The sequence below is a fragment of the Aedes albopictus genome, chromosome 1, assembly GCF_035046485.1.
Source record: "Aedes albopictus strain Foshan chromosome 1, AalbF5, whole genome shotgun sequence".
Taxonomy (NCBI): Eukaryota; Metazoa; Arthropoda; class Insecta; order Diptera; family Culicidae; genus Aedes; species Aedes albopictus.
The window spans coordinates 63,919,584-63,937,767 of NC_085136.1; the positions used below are offsets into that span (position 1 = coordinate 63,919,584).

An 18,184-nucleotide genomic window follows, 5' to 3' on the forward strand; every position below is an offset into this window, starting at 1 on the left:
TGTTTTCGACTACTGTAATCAACATCCTCATTAACTTTAATAAAACTGCCTTTAAAGGCCTGTACCAATTTTTCTAGCATAACCAATAGATGCTGTTAGTAAACAAAAAAAAAACAATTTGTTTATATTTTGCTTACACATTTTTCTAGCTCACTTCAAAAAAGTCCATTTTTTTAATGCAAACGTTATTATTGTGTGGTTTATCTACGAATGAGTGACAGCATGCACTCTAAGATGTATTCACTCAAACTATTCTTAACACTTATGTGGCCGGCAGGGTACCAGTGTACCTTTTTCGATTTCAAATCTCGATTTTTAAATGATTATTGAGATTAGGAAGTTGAAACTCTGGTAGATCTTAGAACTCGTGAATATATATCTATTTATGGTATTGACCGCATTTTAAAGTGAGGAGGGGCAAGGGGAGGGTCTCCTGCATTTTTTATTACGTGGAATGCCGGCAGGGTACCCGTGTACCCACGAAATTGAAGTGATCATATCTCCGTCAATTTATCATCTATTTTAGAAATTTTTGGCTCGTTCAACTCAGAAACTTATAATCTATCATGAAAATATTCAGTTGGACCGATCTGACCACCGTGGTTTTCGGCAAATCCAAAGTTTTGGGAACATGTCCTTATACCATATTGAAACCCACATTGTTGAGGCTTGGATGTTGGCAGATTCCAGAATGCGGCAGTGGAATACCCAAAAGGAATTTCAGATAGTTTGTGGAGAAATCACACACGAAGTTACTTGCTAAAACAACTTGATTTTAATGAACGTAAAGAGAATGCAAAAGTACAGTCTTGACGCGGTAGCGGACGACGGACGAATGCTGATGTGCGCACGAAGCAAGGCTGTAGGGGTGCGCACGCGGATGTTAGTGATAGGGTTGTGCAAAAGGCACAATGGCTGTATTTATTGTAGAGGTGAGCATTGCACCCTCCAACATTGGATACCTTAAAGTGTTTATGGTCAACCATGGCCCCACGGGAAGCGTGTTCTGAAGTCACAGCTTCAAATTCAGCGTGTTTTATGATTCCAGGCTGGTCAGATACTATTTGCTGAAGCAATTTTAGGATGTTTGGTACCGATGTTGCTACTAACCTACCGAAAATCCGGTACATTGTATTGTATAAAAACATGGGTCCAAATATCCGGATTTTTCGGCACCCACGGTAATCGGATCGGTCCAACCAAATATAATGAGTTTCTGAGGTGAATGAGCTATACAGATATATCTGTACTTCCGATTACTTAGAAAAACAGGGGGTCCATTCCTCCAAAGCTATGGATTTCTTTTCTTGCCAAATGCAACCTTTAACAAAACCTCATATTTCGTTCAAAACAAGAACTTTTTCATCGCCAAATAAATGGCAATCGCCACCAAAAAAGCCAACAGCACCAACAAGCCGCAAGTCACATCAAAGCAAAGCCACTTCCGGCCGCCCACCTTCCGGTAGTAGTAGTGAGCCTCTTTGATGTCCGCTGCTGCGGTGGCCACATGCTGGGCCGCATCCTGCACTTTAGTTTCCGCCAGATTCAGCATACTGCCGTGCTCCATCACCAGGGTCGAGAACAGCACAAACAGATCCCGCATATCGACGAGCGTTCGCTCCAGCGCCTGCAGCTCCTCGTGGCGTTCCTCGACGGCCTGGAGGGTTTCCGTTACGGTTTCCTGCCCCTCCTCTTCGACGAAGATTGTAGTGGATTTTGGGAGATGAATCTGTTCGTCTAGGGAGTGGCGTCGAGAGGGATGTTGGCTGGCATCTACGTCGTCGTAATCTGGAGTATTTTTCGGTTGTGCGATGTCGCACTGTGACGGCGTGGTAAGAGATTGATGTGATGATTCTGCGAAAAATATTAGAGAAGAAGGGCTTAGGTGGACCTCAAGTGACGAATGGGCTTGACTCTCTCACTGACCTACAGGTCTCCGCTTCCTGACCGTTTCCTCGTAATTATGCACCAACGAATGAAACCGCCAGTACGCCTCGAAGTAGGCAGTTTTCACACTCTCAAACTGAGTGCTGCGCACCAGGCTAACGAGATCATCGCTTTCTCTCGGCTCAATACTCTCCTCATCTTTCTGTTGCCTCAGGTTCTCCAAATCTGCCTGTAGTCCCTTGACAGCGTTGAATATCTTGTGGCACAGAGTTGCATTATCGCCTAGCTTTTGGCTGCCCAACTAACAATCGCAAGCCGCAAACCAGCATGCATGCTGAATTGTTGCTTTATAATAGTAATGATAGCTGAACTAAAATTATGCTGTACACATTACTGTACAAATGTTTTTTCAATTGAAAAAGTAGCCAATGTTCAACCTTTCGTATCGGTATCAACAATTATAAATTTAAACACTTTTCAAGCGTTTAATAATATTTTTATTCGACTTGCAGTTATTTCTTTACAAAATAGTTTAACAAGACCTTTTTCTGCTTCTTGTCAAGTACATGCAAAAATTAGAACATGTATCTGTACAATGTGTTTTTCACAAGTCAAATAAGCGCTTTCGTTTCATCATACTTCGACTCAGTGTACAGGATGAAAAACACGTGTTTTTTTACTGAACAGCAGCTGAATTAACGTGTTCTTCAGTTGTTAACCATAAACAGAACATTATTCACCACTGCTGAATAGGAGTCAAAGTGTAATCATTATACAAACACGGGAAGTTTATGTTTTGATTTGAGCGCGTCAATTCATCATCTCTAGGATGGCGCAGATAGGAAGGCAAGCGGCTGGCAATCGATGGGTCTCGAGTTCGAATCTTGATTTAGGTAAATGTATTTGTAGTTATTATTTCACAATAGTCGTTCATTGCATAAAGTGTCAATCATAAACTCTCGTAGAAATTGAAAATTTTTGCATTTTATTTTTTAAATCATTTTTTGCAGTAGCTGAATAACAGCCTTACTATCAGTTTGTAAAATGTTTTAAACAACAAACAGTTCAGTTGGTACATAACACTATGCTTTATTGTTTCTCCAAATTTGTGTGAACAAAACCCGAACAAAGGTTGTGCCTGAAAATTATCCAAATGTTATTCAGCACTAGCTGAATTAATTCGTCGTAAAGGTGCTTGTAAAAAGAGTAATTGTTAGTTGGGTGGCTTTGATTGATCCTTGGCCTACAAGTTCTTCCTCGATGGCCTGAACATTCTGCTGCAAGTCACCGATCCAATGGGATATTTTCGAGAACTGAAACGATCGCATTGGGATTCTATGGCTTAAACATTTCCGACTTTTCAAGCACACTCACTTGGCTGAGATCCTGAATGATTTGCTTCTGGTTGAGCAACGTTTTGTACTCATGCTGTTGGGGAAGATTCTCCAGAGATTCCACGAATTCGCGTTTCTGAAACGAAAGTCACTTCAGATAGTCCAAATCTGTAGATAACAGTATACAACTCACGAACCTACCTTAAGCAGAGAATTCAAACGATCCCGACCCATCCTGGCCAAACGCGAACCGAAATGGGCCAAAACGAGGTTAAATATGTACTTCACGCACACGCTCACGCGGCCAGCAACCGACTAAACCATAACCATGTGTGGTCGATTACCAGGAAGAATGATCCACTTATCCGGAAGATAAACTAAACAAGAAAAAAAATCACACCAAACGCCGGCAAGTAATAGAGCGCCGAAATGTAAGCTATACATAATTTGTGCTGAATGTTCTATTTTTATCTCGAACTCTTTCATATCGGAAGCGAGAGGTTGATTTTTTTCCTCGGTAAGAATGTTTTGATAGCATTTTTTTTATCTTTTCTCCAGCGGTCGCACACAGTTTGTCGAACATGGACCGATAATTTCCAATATTGGATAAAATAATACAGTCAACTCTCCACAACTTGATATCCAAGGGATCATCGAGGTATAGAATTATCGAGTTATAGAACATATGGGGGGAAAATTCTCACGACCAAAAACCTCGAAATAAAGTTTTCTTGATCTTTTAAGTTGTTTGAGCTGGAAATTGTAACTACAGAGACTTACAGGGCTGCTCCGCAGCCACAGTGGCTCCCAAATTACTCCCGGAATCAAGCTCAGTAGCATGAGACCCCTCGAGCTGGGTCTCAGGGCCGGCATGCTACTTGGTAATCGGAGGGGCTTCGCGGACTAAGTATGAACACCAAAGAAGATTCACATTCTTAAACAGTTTATTAAAAACTTCCTAGTGTGTCGTGTGGGTGTGGGTATGACAACTTGTGTGTGGCGTGTAAGCGAGACTAGGGTTTAATGGTATTCACTATACCGCTGCTGCAGACTCTTCTTCGACGCTTTGGCCCACACTACCGTGTGGCCTGCTTCCGCCGCCGGGGCAGCTCGGGATCGAAGTCATGGCAGGAATCGGCCGGTATTTGGCCGTCGGGACCAGCGGGCGTTGCTGGGGAATGTTCGGGCGGCAGGCGTCTTCCCTCATGGGCGCAATCGGCCGGCCGTGGCATGGCCACCTTGGACGGCCGAGAGGGGAACTCCTCCTTGACGTTTAAGGCCATCGGCCTGAGGAGATCGTCCGGGCTCGGACGATGGCGGATCCTTAGCAATTAGGCTCGGAAGCCATATTGACTTCCGAGCCGCCGTGTGTGACCGTTTTGTATAAACGATACGAGGTCCTATGGAATGATATGGAATGGGTTCCGTCAGGATGGTCAAATGGTTCATGTTGGACCTATTTACCTGAACGGAGGCAGTCTTCCCTTCAGCCCTTTAACCAAAGGGGGGGGGGGCGATTCAATGATCAGCCAGTTTTCACTGCATTTCACTTTCACTGGTCTATACACATGGACGCCTATTACAATTCTGGCCAATCTTCCGCATTCGAAGATGGCCGCGCCCATTGGCACTCATCTCCTAGCCGATTCCTTCCCAGCGTCAGGGCGCTGCCATAGTGACGCGTCAAGCGAAGCGTGCGCGTGTGCGAAACCCGCAAAGCAGAATATCAATAATAGGAATTCCTTTGATCGCAACGCGTTCGCGCCCGCAAACGCGTCACTATGGCAGTGCACTCAGACATCTTAGCGCTCTTTATGTGCGAGCTCTCATTTTTCCCTTTAGCAACGTTTGGTAGTTCATGGTAGCGGTATGACTTCTCGCTAGGGTGGTGTGACCTACTGTATTTATATACTAAAAACGTGAATTTTCTACAAACATTCAGTCATACACAAACAAAAACCTAAGAACTGGAACCAACCGGTTACAAAATGTTGTATACAACGATTCTACTTTTTAAATGAAAATAAATGAGCATTGTACAGTGACCCCAAAGCTGTATCTGGCTTTTTTTTATAGTTTTTAGACATTCTTTTCAATATTGTGAGCTTGGGGTGGTCCAAATAATTCTCAAGACCACAATATCAACTTTTAGTTTTTTTCATTTGAAGCAATCAAATGTTCCCTAAAGCTGAACAGCTTCTTCTTCTTCTTTGTAGCTCTACGTTCCCAATAGAACTTGGCCTGCCTCTTTACAACTTAGTGTTCTTTGAGCACTTCCACAGCAATTAATTGAAGGGCTTCTTTGCCTGCTGTAGAAGCGAGAGATCAGATAGTTCGACAGTTAGATTTCTTGAGCATCCCTACTTCTAGTTTAGAAAAATGTGTTACTCTCCAACTGGTTCGCTCTTCTCTTTATATACTCAGCTGGCTGATCGAGCCAGCTGTGTAATACATAAGCGATCAGCAGTAGGCAGAATAGGAAAAACAGCTGTTTGTAAATCAGTCTAAATAAATCGCCGCGGAGGAAACATCTCCTCTTGTTTTCGCTACTGTAATAAATCAGTTTGGTGTTCGCGTTAAATAAATGTAGTGTTTCCATTCGTAGAAGTGAATTTCTTGCAAGTGTCCGAAGAACAACCCGCGGCGGGCGCGAACATTTGGTCCTTCGAGCCGGATCAGTGGACACTTGGACACTTGAGTGCGGTTCCGTGTTAGGAACCCGGCAATCCCCAGTGCAGTGTGGGTTGCTGTTTGCCAGTGCGGTGAGCGGTGTTGTGTGAAAACGACGACGAACTATAAGTGCGCGAAAGCCGTTGCCAATTAATTTGCACGGCTCGGAAGATTGCGGAGGGCAATTTCCCGCCGGTGAACATTTATCGCGAAGAAAAGTCTGGCAGGGCCAGTGAATGCTTCCGGCGCCATCGCTGCATCAGTGGCGCAGTTCTTTGTGTGACCAGTAGCGAGTGAACCGCGGCGCCATCGCGAAGAACGGCGCACCAACGACGAGGACATTTTGGACGAGCAGGACGATCCAGAGCGCCATCGAGGAGACGGAAGAAGCCCATCGGAGGACGGACATCTTTGGGAAGTATAGTGCATGTTGGGTGGATTATTGCATGTGTGGCTTTTGGTGACAATAAATGATTGAAGTGCATGCGAGTTGCTACTTATTTTATTGGAACGTAGCCCTGAGGTGTCCGCTACGCTAGTCGTTTTTTGTCTCGGTGTTCGCTGGATTTGTCAGCTTGTTTGGTCCTCTCTGGTCGTAACCCCCCTCGCTGCTGTCTACATTGTCGTCGAGCAGTCAATCTGTCTCTCGAGGTCGCGAATTTTGTGGAACGTCGAGTCGATCGCGAGTGTTTTGGTGCAAGTGCTAGTGCTGTGCAGTGTATTATTTTGATTGATTGCGTTTTACGCAGTTAATCGCAGTGCAGTGCAGTGTTTAAATAGTTAGCAATGGCCGATCTTCGCGCCCTTGCTAAGAGTGAGCGACGTGTGCTGAATACGCTGGAAGGTCTGGAGAATTTCGCACGGAGGTACGATCCCACCCAGGACGAACCACAAATTGCAGTGCGCCTGGAATCCCTGGAGGCAATCTGCAAGGAATTTTACGCGATTCGAGAACGGATTGAGCTGCTGACGGACGAAACCGCTGAGGATGAAGATGACAAGGATTTCCGAGCGCGCGAAAAGGCCAACATGTCGGCACTTACCGAGTTCGAGGAGCGGTATTTCCGACTGAAGGCCAGTCTCACATCGAAGCGAGCTCCCCTACCACCAACCGCGACGACATCCGGGATTGGTCAACCTGGTGACCGGTCAGAATCCTCTTTTTCGAAGGTGAAGCTGCCAGAGATTCGCCTTCCGTCGTTCGGTGGGAGGATTAAGGAGTGGGTTCCGTTTCGGGACAGCTTCTGTAGCCTGATCCATGAAAACAAGCAGCTCAACGACATGGACAGGTTCAGCTATTTAAAGTCGGCTCTTTCCGGAGAAGCGTTGCAGGAGATCGAGTCCGTGGAGCTTTCAGCTGCAAACTACAGCGTGGCTTGGAAGGCGCTAGAATCTCGCTACGAGAATAAGAAGCTCATAGTGAAGGCCCACCTCGATGCTCTTTTCGCCGTGGAAGGCATGAAACGCGAGAGTTATGACGGCTTGAGCAACCTCATCAGCGGGTTCGAGAAAAACCTCCAGATGCTGCAGAAGATTGGAGAAGACACCGCTGCGTGGAGTACAGTTCTGGCGTACATGGTGTATTCCCGGCTGGATCCTGCCACGCTACGGCAGTGGGAAACGCACCATAATTCTAAAGATGTGCCATCGTACCAGAACATGCTCGCTTTCCTACGCAGCCATTGTGCCGTACTGCAATCCGTCGCACCCGTAAGTTCGAAGCCGAGCAGTTCCGATTATCGCTCATCGAAGCCATCCGTGTGCCATACCACCGTGAAACCATCGAGGAAGTTCCCATTTTGTGGAGATTCGTGGCATCCCGCCTTCGTCTGTGGAAAGTTTCAGCAGTTGCAAGTTGCGGAGCGGCTAGAAGTTGTTTCCAAGGCAAAGCTGTGCCGAAACTGTCTCAGCCTTGGCCATTGGGCCCGATACTGCGACAAGGGAACCTGTCGTCACTGCCAGCAGAAGCACCACACTCTTTTGCATGGCGCACCAATCAGATCCTCCGTTCCACAATCGCAGTCAAATCCTCCGACACAAACCAGACAACAGCCACAATCTTCGCAACCAAGACCGAACCCGAGACCACAGACATCAAACGCTACACCCAGCAACTCTCAACGACCGAGCACTCAGTCACCAGCCACCAACACTGCCACATCCACCACTCAAACACACATTGCACTCCCAGTTACTCCCACACACAACATTCTGCTCTCCACCGCCCTTGTCAGGGTTCAGGATCGTCACGGCAATACCATGCTAGCACGAGCCCTGCTGGATTCGTGTTCGCAGCACTGCCTGATGACGAAAGAGTTCTCCAGCAGAATGAATTTCTACGCGTCACCATCACTCCTCTCCGTTCAAGGAATCGGTTCGTCGATCAGCATGTCGACGAAACTCGTCAGCGCTGTAGTTCGGCCAAGGTTGGAGGACATGTCAGCATTCTCGCAAGAGATGCATTTCAACGTTCTCCCGCGGCTGACTGTTTCGCTACCGACAGCCAGTGTTAGCATCAGCGGATGGAACCTTCCCGAAGCAGCCTTTCTCGCCGATCCGCGTTTCCACGAACCAGGACCGGTAGATATCATAATCGGAGCAGAGTATTACATGGACCTGCTTCGAAGCGAGCGACACAAGGCGACCGAAGACGGTCCTACACTACAGAACACTGAGTTTGGCTGGATCGTGTCCGGCAAGATACCCGATCACCCTGTTGGTGGATCGCCATCCTTGACATTCATCTGCTCGACGAACGATCTTCAAGAACAGCTCACGAAGTTCTGGGACCTAGAGACCTGTCGAAGTCACAGCACACAGTCACTGGAAGAGTCGGCTTGTGAGGCGTATTTCAACCGTACAACCATACGAGACGAGACTGGCAGATTCATTGTGACCCTGCCGAAGAAGGAGAGTGTGATCAGTCGGCTAGGTTATTCCGAGACAACAGCGATCAAGCGACTGATGGGAATGGAGAGACGTTTCGCTACTAATCCCGAGCTGAAAGCGACGTACGCTGAGTTCATTCGGGAATACCTCGAGCTAGGGCACATGAAGGAAGTGGAAGAGGAAGCAGGAGAAGGAGTCAGGAGGTACTTTCTGCCGCACCACGCAGTTCTGAAGCCGGACAGCACGACCACGAAGCTGCGAGTGGTTTTTGATGCTTCGTGCCAGACGTCGACCGGCGTTTCCTTAAACGATGCTCTGATGGTTGGTCCCGTCGTACAGGACGACCTGTCCAGCATCTGTCTGCGGTTCCGAACACACCGGATAGCCGTGAACGCCGACATTGCCAAGATGTACCGTATGATTCGAGTCCAGCCCCGGGATTATCCGTTGTAGAGTATCAAGTGGCGGTACGATCCATCTGAACCTCTTCGTTCGTACGAGTTAATCACCGTGACGTACGGCACCTCGTCCGCTCCGTACCTGGCTACGAAATGCCTACAGCGGCTAGCGGAAGACGGAAAATCGTCGCACCCCGTCGCGTCCAAGGTCATCGAGAAGGACTTCTACGTGGACGACATGCTCACAGGAGTTGACACAGTTGACGAAGGTCGGCAGCTGGTGAAGGAAGTCATCGAGCTGTCAGATTCAGCGGGTTTCACGTTGCGGAAATGGAACTCCAACAGCGCGGAGCTTCTCGAAGTCGTCCCGGAAAACTTGCGAGATGAACGTTCCATCCTCGCGCTAGATTCCGCCGAAACAGCGATAAAAACCCTCGGTTTAGCGTGGGAACCAGCTGCAGACGTCTTCCGTTTTACCTTCCCTTCGTTCAACTGGACAGCGATGATTACGAAACGCATTGTAGTCTCCGATGTCTCGCGCCTCTTCGATCCGCTAGGTCTGGTCGGACCTGTCATCATCCAGGCCAAGATTTTTATCCAGGAGCTGTGGCTGCAGAGTTGCGGCTGGGATGACCCTCTGAGTCCCGAGTTGCAAGAGCAATGGCAGCAGTACAGACGCAATCTAGCTGGACTAGAAAACCTAACTGTTCCCCGCTGGGTAGGAACCGGCGGTCACACTACTGCCGTCGAGCTACATGGCTTCTGTGATGCGTCGAACAAGGCATACGGTGCCTGTTTCTACGTGCGAACAATCTCCGAAACGGGGGAGGTGTGTGTGAGGTTGCTGACGGCGAAATCACGAGTCGCCCCACTCGACAATTTGAAAAAGGGGAACAAGCGTCTCTCTACCCCACGGTTAGAGTTGTCGTCTGCGTTGCTGCTAGCCCACCTCTTCGAAAAGGTCGTGAGCAGCCTTGGAATACGTGCAAGGTGCTTCTTCTGGACGGACTCTACCATCGTCAAGTGTTGGCTATCGTCATCGCCGTCAAGATGGAAGCAGTTCGTTGCAAACAGGGTTTCGGAGATTCAGCATATCACGAAGGACGGCGTCTGGAATCACGTTGCTGGACTGCAGAATCCAGCGGATATTATTTCCCGCGGGATGAACCCCGTACAGCTGCAATACGAATCGCTCTGGTTCAGTGGGCCGTATTGGCTGAGTTCGGACGAGTGCAACTGGCCATCAGCCCCACCGGTCAGCGAAGACGATTTCGATCCTGTGGATCTCGAAGTCAAGAGTGTCTCTGCAGCACTTCCAGTCATCCAACCAAGCGATATCTTCAGCCTCCGATCATCGTTCAGCGACCTCCAGCGCCTCACTGCCTGGATATCACGATTCCGCTACAATTCGCAAACGGCCAACCGAAGTACGCGACGCCAAGCATCCCTCACGAAACTAGAACTCGAAGAAGCGACGAAGGTGTTGGTTCGCCTCTGCCAGCAAGAAAGCTTTCCGCAGGAGTTGGCAGACCTGACGAGCGGCAGAGAAGTTAGAGAATCGTCGAAGATCCTAGCTCTAAACCCGCAACTCGAAGACGGAATACTGTGCGTCGGCGGCCGGCTTCGTCACGCGTCAATCACGAACCGCCGCAAGCATCCGTACATCCTCGATCATCGACATCCGTTCGCTTACATCGTCGTCGCGCACTACCATCGAAAGTTGCTGCATGGCGGACAACAACTGATCATTTCGACCGTCCGAGAACGTTTCTGGCCGACAAGCGTCCGGAATCTCGTGCGGAAAGTGCTTCACGAGTGCGTGCCCTGCTTTCGAGTCAGGCCCAAGATCCAGGATCAGCTCATGGCTGACCTTCCACCGGAAAGAGTCACTCCTTGTCCACCGTTTCAGCGCGTAGGAGTCGATTACTGCGGCCCGTTTCAGGTCGCTTACCCACACCGACGTACTCGGCCAGTGAAGATCTTCGTCGCCGTTTACATCTGCCTAGTTACCAAGGCTGTACATCTGGAGCTAGCGGCAGATTTATCCGCTCAAGGATTCATTGCGACCTTGAAGCGCTTCTCCTCCCGGCGTGGCATGCCGGAGCTAATCATGTGCGACAATGGCAGAAACTTCGTTGGAGCGAGGCGTCAACTAGACGAGCTTCGTCGGCTGTTCATCAACCAGCAATTCCAGTCGGACGTAGTCAGGCAAACGAACGAGGAGCAGATGGAATTCCGCTTCATCCCAGCGCGGTCGCCAAACTTCGGCGGACTGTGGGAGTCAGCAGTCAAATCGTTTAAGCTGCTGTTCAAACGGACGATCGGCACGCGCACGCTCCTGTACGACGAGTTTGCAACGATTTTGACCCAGGCGGAAGCAGTACTGAATTCGAGACCGCTGACGCCGCTCAGTAATGACCCGGACGATTTCGAAGCGTTAACTCCCGGGCATTTCCTGATCCAGCGTCCCCTCACGGCCATTCCGGAACCAGATCTGGATGATATTCCTGAGAATCGGCTGTCAGCCTTCCAAAAGGCTCAACGGTACACACAGCAGTTGTGGAAAAACTGGTCCAAGCTTTACCTGTCGGACCTCCACAATCGGACAAAATGGACTGTACGTCGGAACAACGTTGTAGTAGGGACCATGGTGGTCCTGAAGGATGAAGAACGACCGCCTCTGAAATGGCAGCTCGGCCGGGTGACAGAGGTTCACGCTGGCGAAGACGGGAATGTGCGGGTCGTAACAGTCAAGACCAAGGACGGCAGCTACCGCAGAGCAGTGTCTAAAATCTGCGTTCTGCCCATCCGTGACAATTTTGCATCGTCGAACGGGGAGAATTAATTCTCCTCCACCGGCGGAGGTCGAATCCATCGGCCTCCGCACACCAGTTAATCACGATCGCCCCTGGCTCCGGTCATCCGGAGCAGTCTCCGACCAAGATTCCAATCGAGCCCGTCAAGCGTACCCCTGTCATTCGAGGTCTGTATAGTTTCGGTGGTGGTCAGATGTTGCATGGAATGAAGTTCATCCAGCATGAATGCTTCAGCGGCGTCCAACGCCAGCGCTCCGGCGCCCCGTTAGTCCCGTACTTTATTTGGTACCATCCTTGACTATTTTGAGGTAACCTGCAACCGCATCTGATAGAGGGCAGAAGTGCACATTTTGCCCTTGGCGTGCTACAAGTGGTCGTCATCTAGCTTGGCCAGTGAGATCGACGCTCGCAGTACGTAGCTTCGTCAAATCAGCAGCAGCCCGTAGGTAGTACCCAGAAAGTCACCGTAGCGTAAACAGTGAGAGGGATTCCGATGCCAACCGGCGTCCGCGGAGGCCACGATGGCCTCCGTTCCAGGCAAGTCCTTTCGTAATTTGGTTATAAAGGTAAAAAAGCACCCTCTCATCTGTTTCAGCGATAGCGAACATGCAACCATTCTTCATCACCGAAATGTGTCAGCCGAGCAACCGAAGTTCCGATGGCAACCCGCCATCCCAGCACGACAGTCCGTCGTCGCAGTTCCAGTCAGCAGTTCCGACGGCAGTCCCGTCCCAGCACGACAATTCGTCGTCGCAGATCCACATTCACCAGTACCGACGGCAGTTCCGTCCGAGCGCGACAATCCGTCGCCACAGATCCACAGTTCCGACGGCACATCACCGTCCCAGCGCGACAATCCGTCGTAGCAGTTTGCAGCCCAGCCTGTTTGTCCAGCGAAATTTCGTCCATCACCGTAGCACCAACCCTGATCCAACGACGGATCAACCCAGTACGAGAATGAGAGGGACATCGGTACCGTCCGGTACCCGCGGAGGCCCGTTGGCCTCCGTTTCAGGGAAGTCATTCGTTAATGTGATTATCAAGATGAAAAAGCACCCTCTCATTTCTTTCAGCATTTGTATTTCGCAATCTCCATCAACAATCACAAGATCCGACGGCATACTGCCGTCTGAGCACAACAATCCGTCGCCGCAGTTCGATAACCATCCGTATCGACAGAATTCCTGCTGTCCTGGGCGGTATTCCGTCGTCGCAGTCCAGTCAGTATCGCTTGTTTCCTTCAAAGTACTCCAGTCAGCACATCTCACGGCCATCGCCGGCAATTCGCCAAACGTCTAACGAGAAAACAGAAGCAGAACCTGAAAGAAGAATTCGTTTATCGATCAACTTGTCCATCAACAACCGATCATCCCGATGCGGAAAGGATCCATCTGTGCCACCCGGCGCACACGGAGGCCAAATTGGCCTCCGTTCAGGCAAGTCGCTTGAATTTATGATTATAAAGGTAAAAAAGCACCCTTTCATATTTTTCAGCGACTTGACCTTCGTCCAGCAGCAGACAACCCGGTCCGATCGGCGTCCAACTTTACTTACCCGATGGCAGCCCACTAAAATTCTTCAGCATCGATGAATTATCCGTCCAACGTCGTCGATTATGCCGAAATCCACTCCGTCCTCCACGTCCGATCAGCAGCACCAGTACCAGCATCAGCCTGTTGTCCATTCGTCCCGATTCAGTAGAGAAATCACTTAGGTATTTCGCACCCGACTTGCAAGATTCAGAGTAAAATCGTCATCAGTCGTCGACGCTCATCTACGAACCAAAACAACATCGCGAATGTAGGTCAAGTGTTTACAATCAACCCAGCTACAGAAACTAGGTCAGCAGTGCGACGATCAATCCTGCACCGAGTCGGCTCCAGCTATATAATATGAAATTGTTTTTATATACCACACACCGAATTGTACATAGCACATTGGTTACGATCCATCAGATCAAAACAAACTAAAATTGTATTGTTCGCCAAAGGCACATGTGTTAGAAGAGGATAGTCAATTGTAATCAGAGATTCCAAGGCGGCCGGCATATGTAGAAGCGAGAGATCAGATAGTTCGACAGTTAGATTTCTTGAGCATCCCTACTTCTAGTTTAGAAAAATGTGTTACTCTCCAACTGGTTCGCTCTTCTCTTTATATACTCAGCTGGCTGATCGAGCCAGCTGTGTAATACATAAGCGATCAGCAGTAGGCAGAATTCGCCTTGACGGAGGCTCTCTGAGAGAATTGCGCTGTGCGTGAAAACAATTTTTTTTAACATGGGAAAGGATAGGAGCTGCATTTTCAAATGCTTCTAATTCTTTATAGAAATTTTTTTAAGCAAAACGTTCTTAATGTTATCGAATGAGATTTTGATACGCTATATTATAGACATAACATTGTGATTTAAAAACATTTTGTCTAAAACCAGTTATAGTGTAGCTAATTGAAAGTATATTGCAAAACATTAACTCTTTTTTCAATCTGAAGTCCCTAAAATATTTTAGAAGCATTTGAAAATGCAGCTCCTATCCTTTCCCATGTTAAAAAAAAATGTTTTCACGCACAGAGCAATTCTCTCAAAGAGTTCCGTCAAGGCGAATAGGAAAAACAGCTGTTTGTAAATCAGTCTAAATAAATCGCCGCGGAGGAAACATCTCCTCTTGTTTTCGCTACTGTAATAAATCAGTTTGGTGTTCGCGTTAAATAAATGTAGTGTTTCCATTCGTAGAAGTGAATTTCTTGCAAGTGTCCGAAGAACAACCCGCGGCGGGCGCGAACACCTGCCATTGCATGAATTTGTATATATTGCAAAGCAAGCACAATGATGCACTATACCCAGGGCAGTCGAGAAAACTTCCTGACCGGAACGGGAATCGAACCCGCCGTCTCCGGATTGGCGATCCAAAGCCTTACTGGAAACAAAAGTAGAAAAGGACTTGATTCGAAATAACTTTTCCGAAGGAACTATAGTTTCATCTCTTATGATTCAAGAGATATTATTTAAAAAAAAACAAAGCTAGGGTGACACCTAAAAATTGTGTTTTTTTAGAAAGTGAACAACTATGACAACTATAACTCAAAAACGAAACTTATTTAGAAATAATCTCAAGGCAATCTTGTCAGGTTGCCAAGACTAAAAACGAGCCACAAGCGCATTCTCTTCGAAGTTCTGGTTTTGAGTTATAAGGATGTTGTTTACTTTTTTATTTCCAAAATGGATCCAACAGAAACTCTACTAGCTGTTTACATTCTACTATTCTGAGGTATTCAGTGGTCAGAAATAGAAGAAAACCCTGCATAATTTTTTACCTTGAAGACATAGACCTTTGATGTCTTTGGAAAAAAAAAGTTGAATATTGGCTGCTCTAAAAGTGTTCAGAACAAAGTTTTTGCGAGAAATCAACGAATAAAAAGTCATTAAAAAATCACATTTGATATCATCGTAACTTTTTTTTTTCTTTTTAAAACTATCTCTTGAATCATAAAATATAGAACTAGGGTATCGCGCCACTTGGGCGGTGGCTTCTATATTCGTCTGTTTTTCACTATAACTCAGTCAATTTTATGCCCAGCATTTAAAACACGTGTGCAGTCAAATTTAATGCCCGTTTTTTGAATTATAATAATAAAAAATACTAAAATATAAAATATGTCGAGGAAATCTGTTGAGAAAAACAAGATATGCATTGGCTTTTTACATAAAATATACGAAAATCGCGCCAAATGTATATAGGAATTTTGCACTAATTAACACAAAAAAAAAAACGTTTAAACCCGATTTAAAAAAAAATCATCAAAAAACATGTCTGTGAAAAAAAAACTACATGAAAGCTAATGTATTTTTTGATTGATTTCCGGTTGAAAAACTTGCCTGAAATTACCAGACTGCAAAAATTCAAAGAATTCAAAACATACACCGCTTCAGAGCAAATTTTAGGTCCTTTTTAACAATTTTAAGGTTCGTGTGCACTATATTGACTGTAGAACTGTCAATATTGCTCCGATTCTTGATATAATTTGACAGCCTATAATAGTTTTTTTTTTTTGGTGGAGCGGATCTGGTGTAATGGTTAGAACACTTGACTATCACGCCGAGGACCTGGGATCGAATCCCACTCCCGACAAACTCACAAAATGTGGGTTCTTCCTTCGGAAGGGAAGTAAAGTGTGGGTCCCGAGATGAACTAGCCCCGGGCTAAAAATCTCGTTAATAAAGATAAAAAAAATATAAAAAAAAATAGTTTAGGACTAAACAGTAAAATGTTTACATTAAAATTTTGAGCCATTTTGGCTGAAAACTCTTTGGAAGTTAGAAAACGTGTAACTCGCTAGCTCACGGCATCGGGGATTGGATTCTACAGGGTCGTTTAAGGACATTACTATCACACCCATACACAAGATCTGGATTATCAATCCGAGCAGGAGCAGATTACGCGGGAGCTCTGCTCACAGAGGACACCGATACGAAGGGCAGGCAAACAAGAAGCTGAAAGGGGGGGGGGGCTTACTAAGCACAACAATGATCCTAGAAGGAACGAGGCTTGAACGGTTCCTTTATGAACCCGGAAGACGACACACAACGAGAACTTGGTGAAAGGCCTAATTACTCTGGGAGGCTCTTTTCAATAATTAGCTACACTGAAGCTAGCTTTTACAAATTTATTTGTGACGTCACTCTCTTGGGTACAGGGCATGCATGCGGAGCTACAAACACTTGTCGTGGTCGGAATTTTCGGCAGTTTCGCCACCCGTGAGGTGGGTTTTGGCTATGGTTGGCCGACTCGGCCTGAACTTGTTGAAGATGGCTGGTTTAACTTACGGTTATACGGAAGATGGCGATGGCTTGGAGTGGTAGCTCGGGGATTCGCAATGGCGAACCGAGAACGCCGCACAGCTGTGGACGGGCAGGCCATTGATCTACAGGCTCAATCCGGCCATCTTGCTGCCGGAGTCACTGCTCACTCGTCCGGGAATTATAACGGTCTCTCGTTCACAGGGCTCACTCGTCCGGAAGGCACAGCACCGGAACCACTCTCAAGAAAAAGGATAAAAGAAAAAGGCCCATTGACACGAACCTTTTTCTGCTAACTTTTAACTTGTTTGTTCGTTTTTCGTTCTTATTTGTCGTTTTCGTACTTGTTTGTCTCATACTTTGTTCTTTTAACAAACTAACATTTTAACAATCACTCGGAACTACTATATTTTCGTTATAACAATTTTTAACATTTTTACAACTTTAACGACACTGATCCTCTATATTATGTCGAATTCGTTTTTGAACCTGGGTTGGAACTGGATTGGCGGAAAATGTGTAAACAAACAAACGTCAAACAAACTTTAGTACAAGCGAAACCGAAGTCGGGTTGGGGTTGAAACTGTGATCTCATCCAGTTCCAACCCAGGTTGGAACTGAATCAAAAACGAATTCGACATTAGACAATTACACACGCGCGCACTACTAATTCTTTCGAGGATCACGGCACAAAGAGAATTGTCCCCCGTCCCGGTTCCCTTTTTATTACGCGATTTAGCATAATGTTGCGTTTTAACGGTTATGCTCTTTTCTTATGCGTTTATGTTTGTCCACCCTGTTGTACATGTGGTGCCCTCTGTGAGTGAACACAACGACAACAGGGCTGTCCGGTCTTTTGCCCGAGCTCAAACTGCTCGAACTGTCTGTCACTTGGTAGGGTGTGAAGGCGGAACACGCACTCACTCGTGTTTTGCATCCAGTGAGTGTGCACGTTCCTGTATTGTAGGGGAAAAGGGAAAGAAATGGACTTGCGGTGGAGCCAGCAAGTAAATATTGGAACCAAACGGTTACAAACGTTGAATGTCTCAATACAGTTAAATCGGTTTACGTATTGCGATTTATGGACACATATACGACCACAACTTTTTAATGGTTAGATCAAATCAAATGAAACTTTCAAACGATTTTCGTACATACGTAATCCGCCTACAGAAAAAAATCATTGCAATCGGTTTAGTTTTTCTGTCCCTAGAGATAGATCTCTAACAAATATATTTTTTCGTAACTCTTTGTTTGCACAGGACTCCTAAAATCTAATTTTCTCGCGTCGGAGGTATCTCCGTCAATACTTCGCCGATTCTTTTGAAATTTTTATGGTCACACAATATACTGTTAGTGGTTAAAAAATCAGCTATTTTGATGCACGCAATCAAAAGT

At 46.8% G+C, this 18,184-nt stretch overlaps 2 protein-coding genes across 2 annotated transcripts; one reads left to right on the plus strand and one right to left on the minus strand.

The window, feature by feature from the left end:
• Positions 1–674: 674 nt before the first annotated feature.
• On the minus strand, positions 675–4,428 carry LOC134288480 (syntaxin-19-like). Its single transcript, XM_062853468.1, has 5 exons — positions 4,261–4,428; positions 3,262–3,357; positions 3,112–3,200; positions 1,927–2,183; positions 675–1,854 (listed from the first exon to the last, which is right to left on the minus strand). The coding sequence occupies exons 1-5, from the start codon at positions 4,426–4,428 to the stop codon at positions 1,346–1,348; spliced, it is 1,119 nt and encodes a 372-aa protein (XP_062709452.1). The 3' UTR covers positions 675–1,345.
• Positions 4,429–6,677: 2,249 nt separating this feature from the next.
• LOC134288483 (uncharacterized) lies at positions 6,678–12,023 on the plus strand. Its single transcript, XM_062853479.1, has 2 exons — positions 6,678–9,167; positions 9,234–12,023. Exons 1-2 carry the CDS (start codon positions 6,678–6,680, stop codon positions 12,021–12,023), a joined length of 5,280 nt encoding a protein of 1,759 aa, XP_062709463.1.
• Positions 12,024–18,184: the final 6,161 nt, after the last annotated feature.

Excerpts from the sequence above, each read along its gene's own strand:
- LOC134288483 (XM_062853479.1), top strand. The coding sequence starts at position 6,678 with ATGGCCGATCTTCGCGCCCTTGCTAAGAGTGAGCGACGTGTGCTGAAT. Across the intron at positions 9,168-9,233 it reads TCCGAACACACCGGATAGCC|AGTATCAAGTGGCGGTACGA; the intron begins GTGAACGCCGAC and ends TATCCGTTGTAG.
- LOC134288480 (XM_062853468.1), bottom strand. The coding sequence starts at position 4,428 with ATGAGGGAAGACGCCTGCCGCCCGAACATTCCCCAGCAACGCCCGCTG. Across the intron at positions 3,201-3,261 it reads TCATTCAGGATCTCAGCCAA|TTCTCGAAAATATCCCATTG; the intron begins GTGAGTGTGCTT and ends CGATCGTTTCAG. Across the intron at positions 1,855-1,926 it reads CAGGAAGCGGAGACCTGTAG|AATCATCACATCAATCTCTT; the intron begins GTCAGTGAGAGA and ends TATTTTTCGCAG.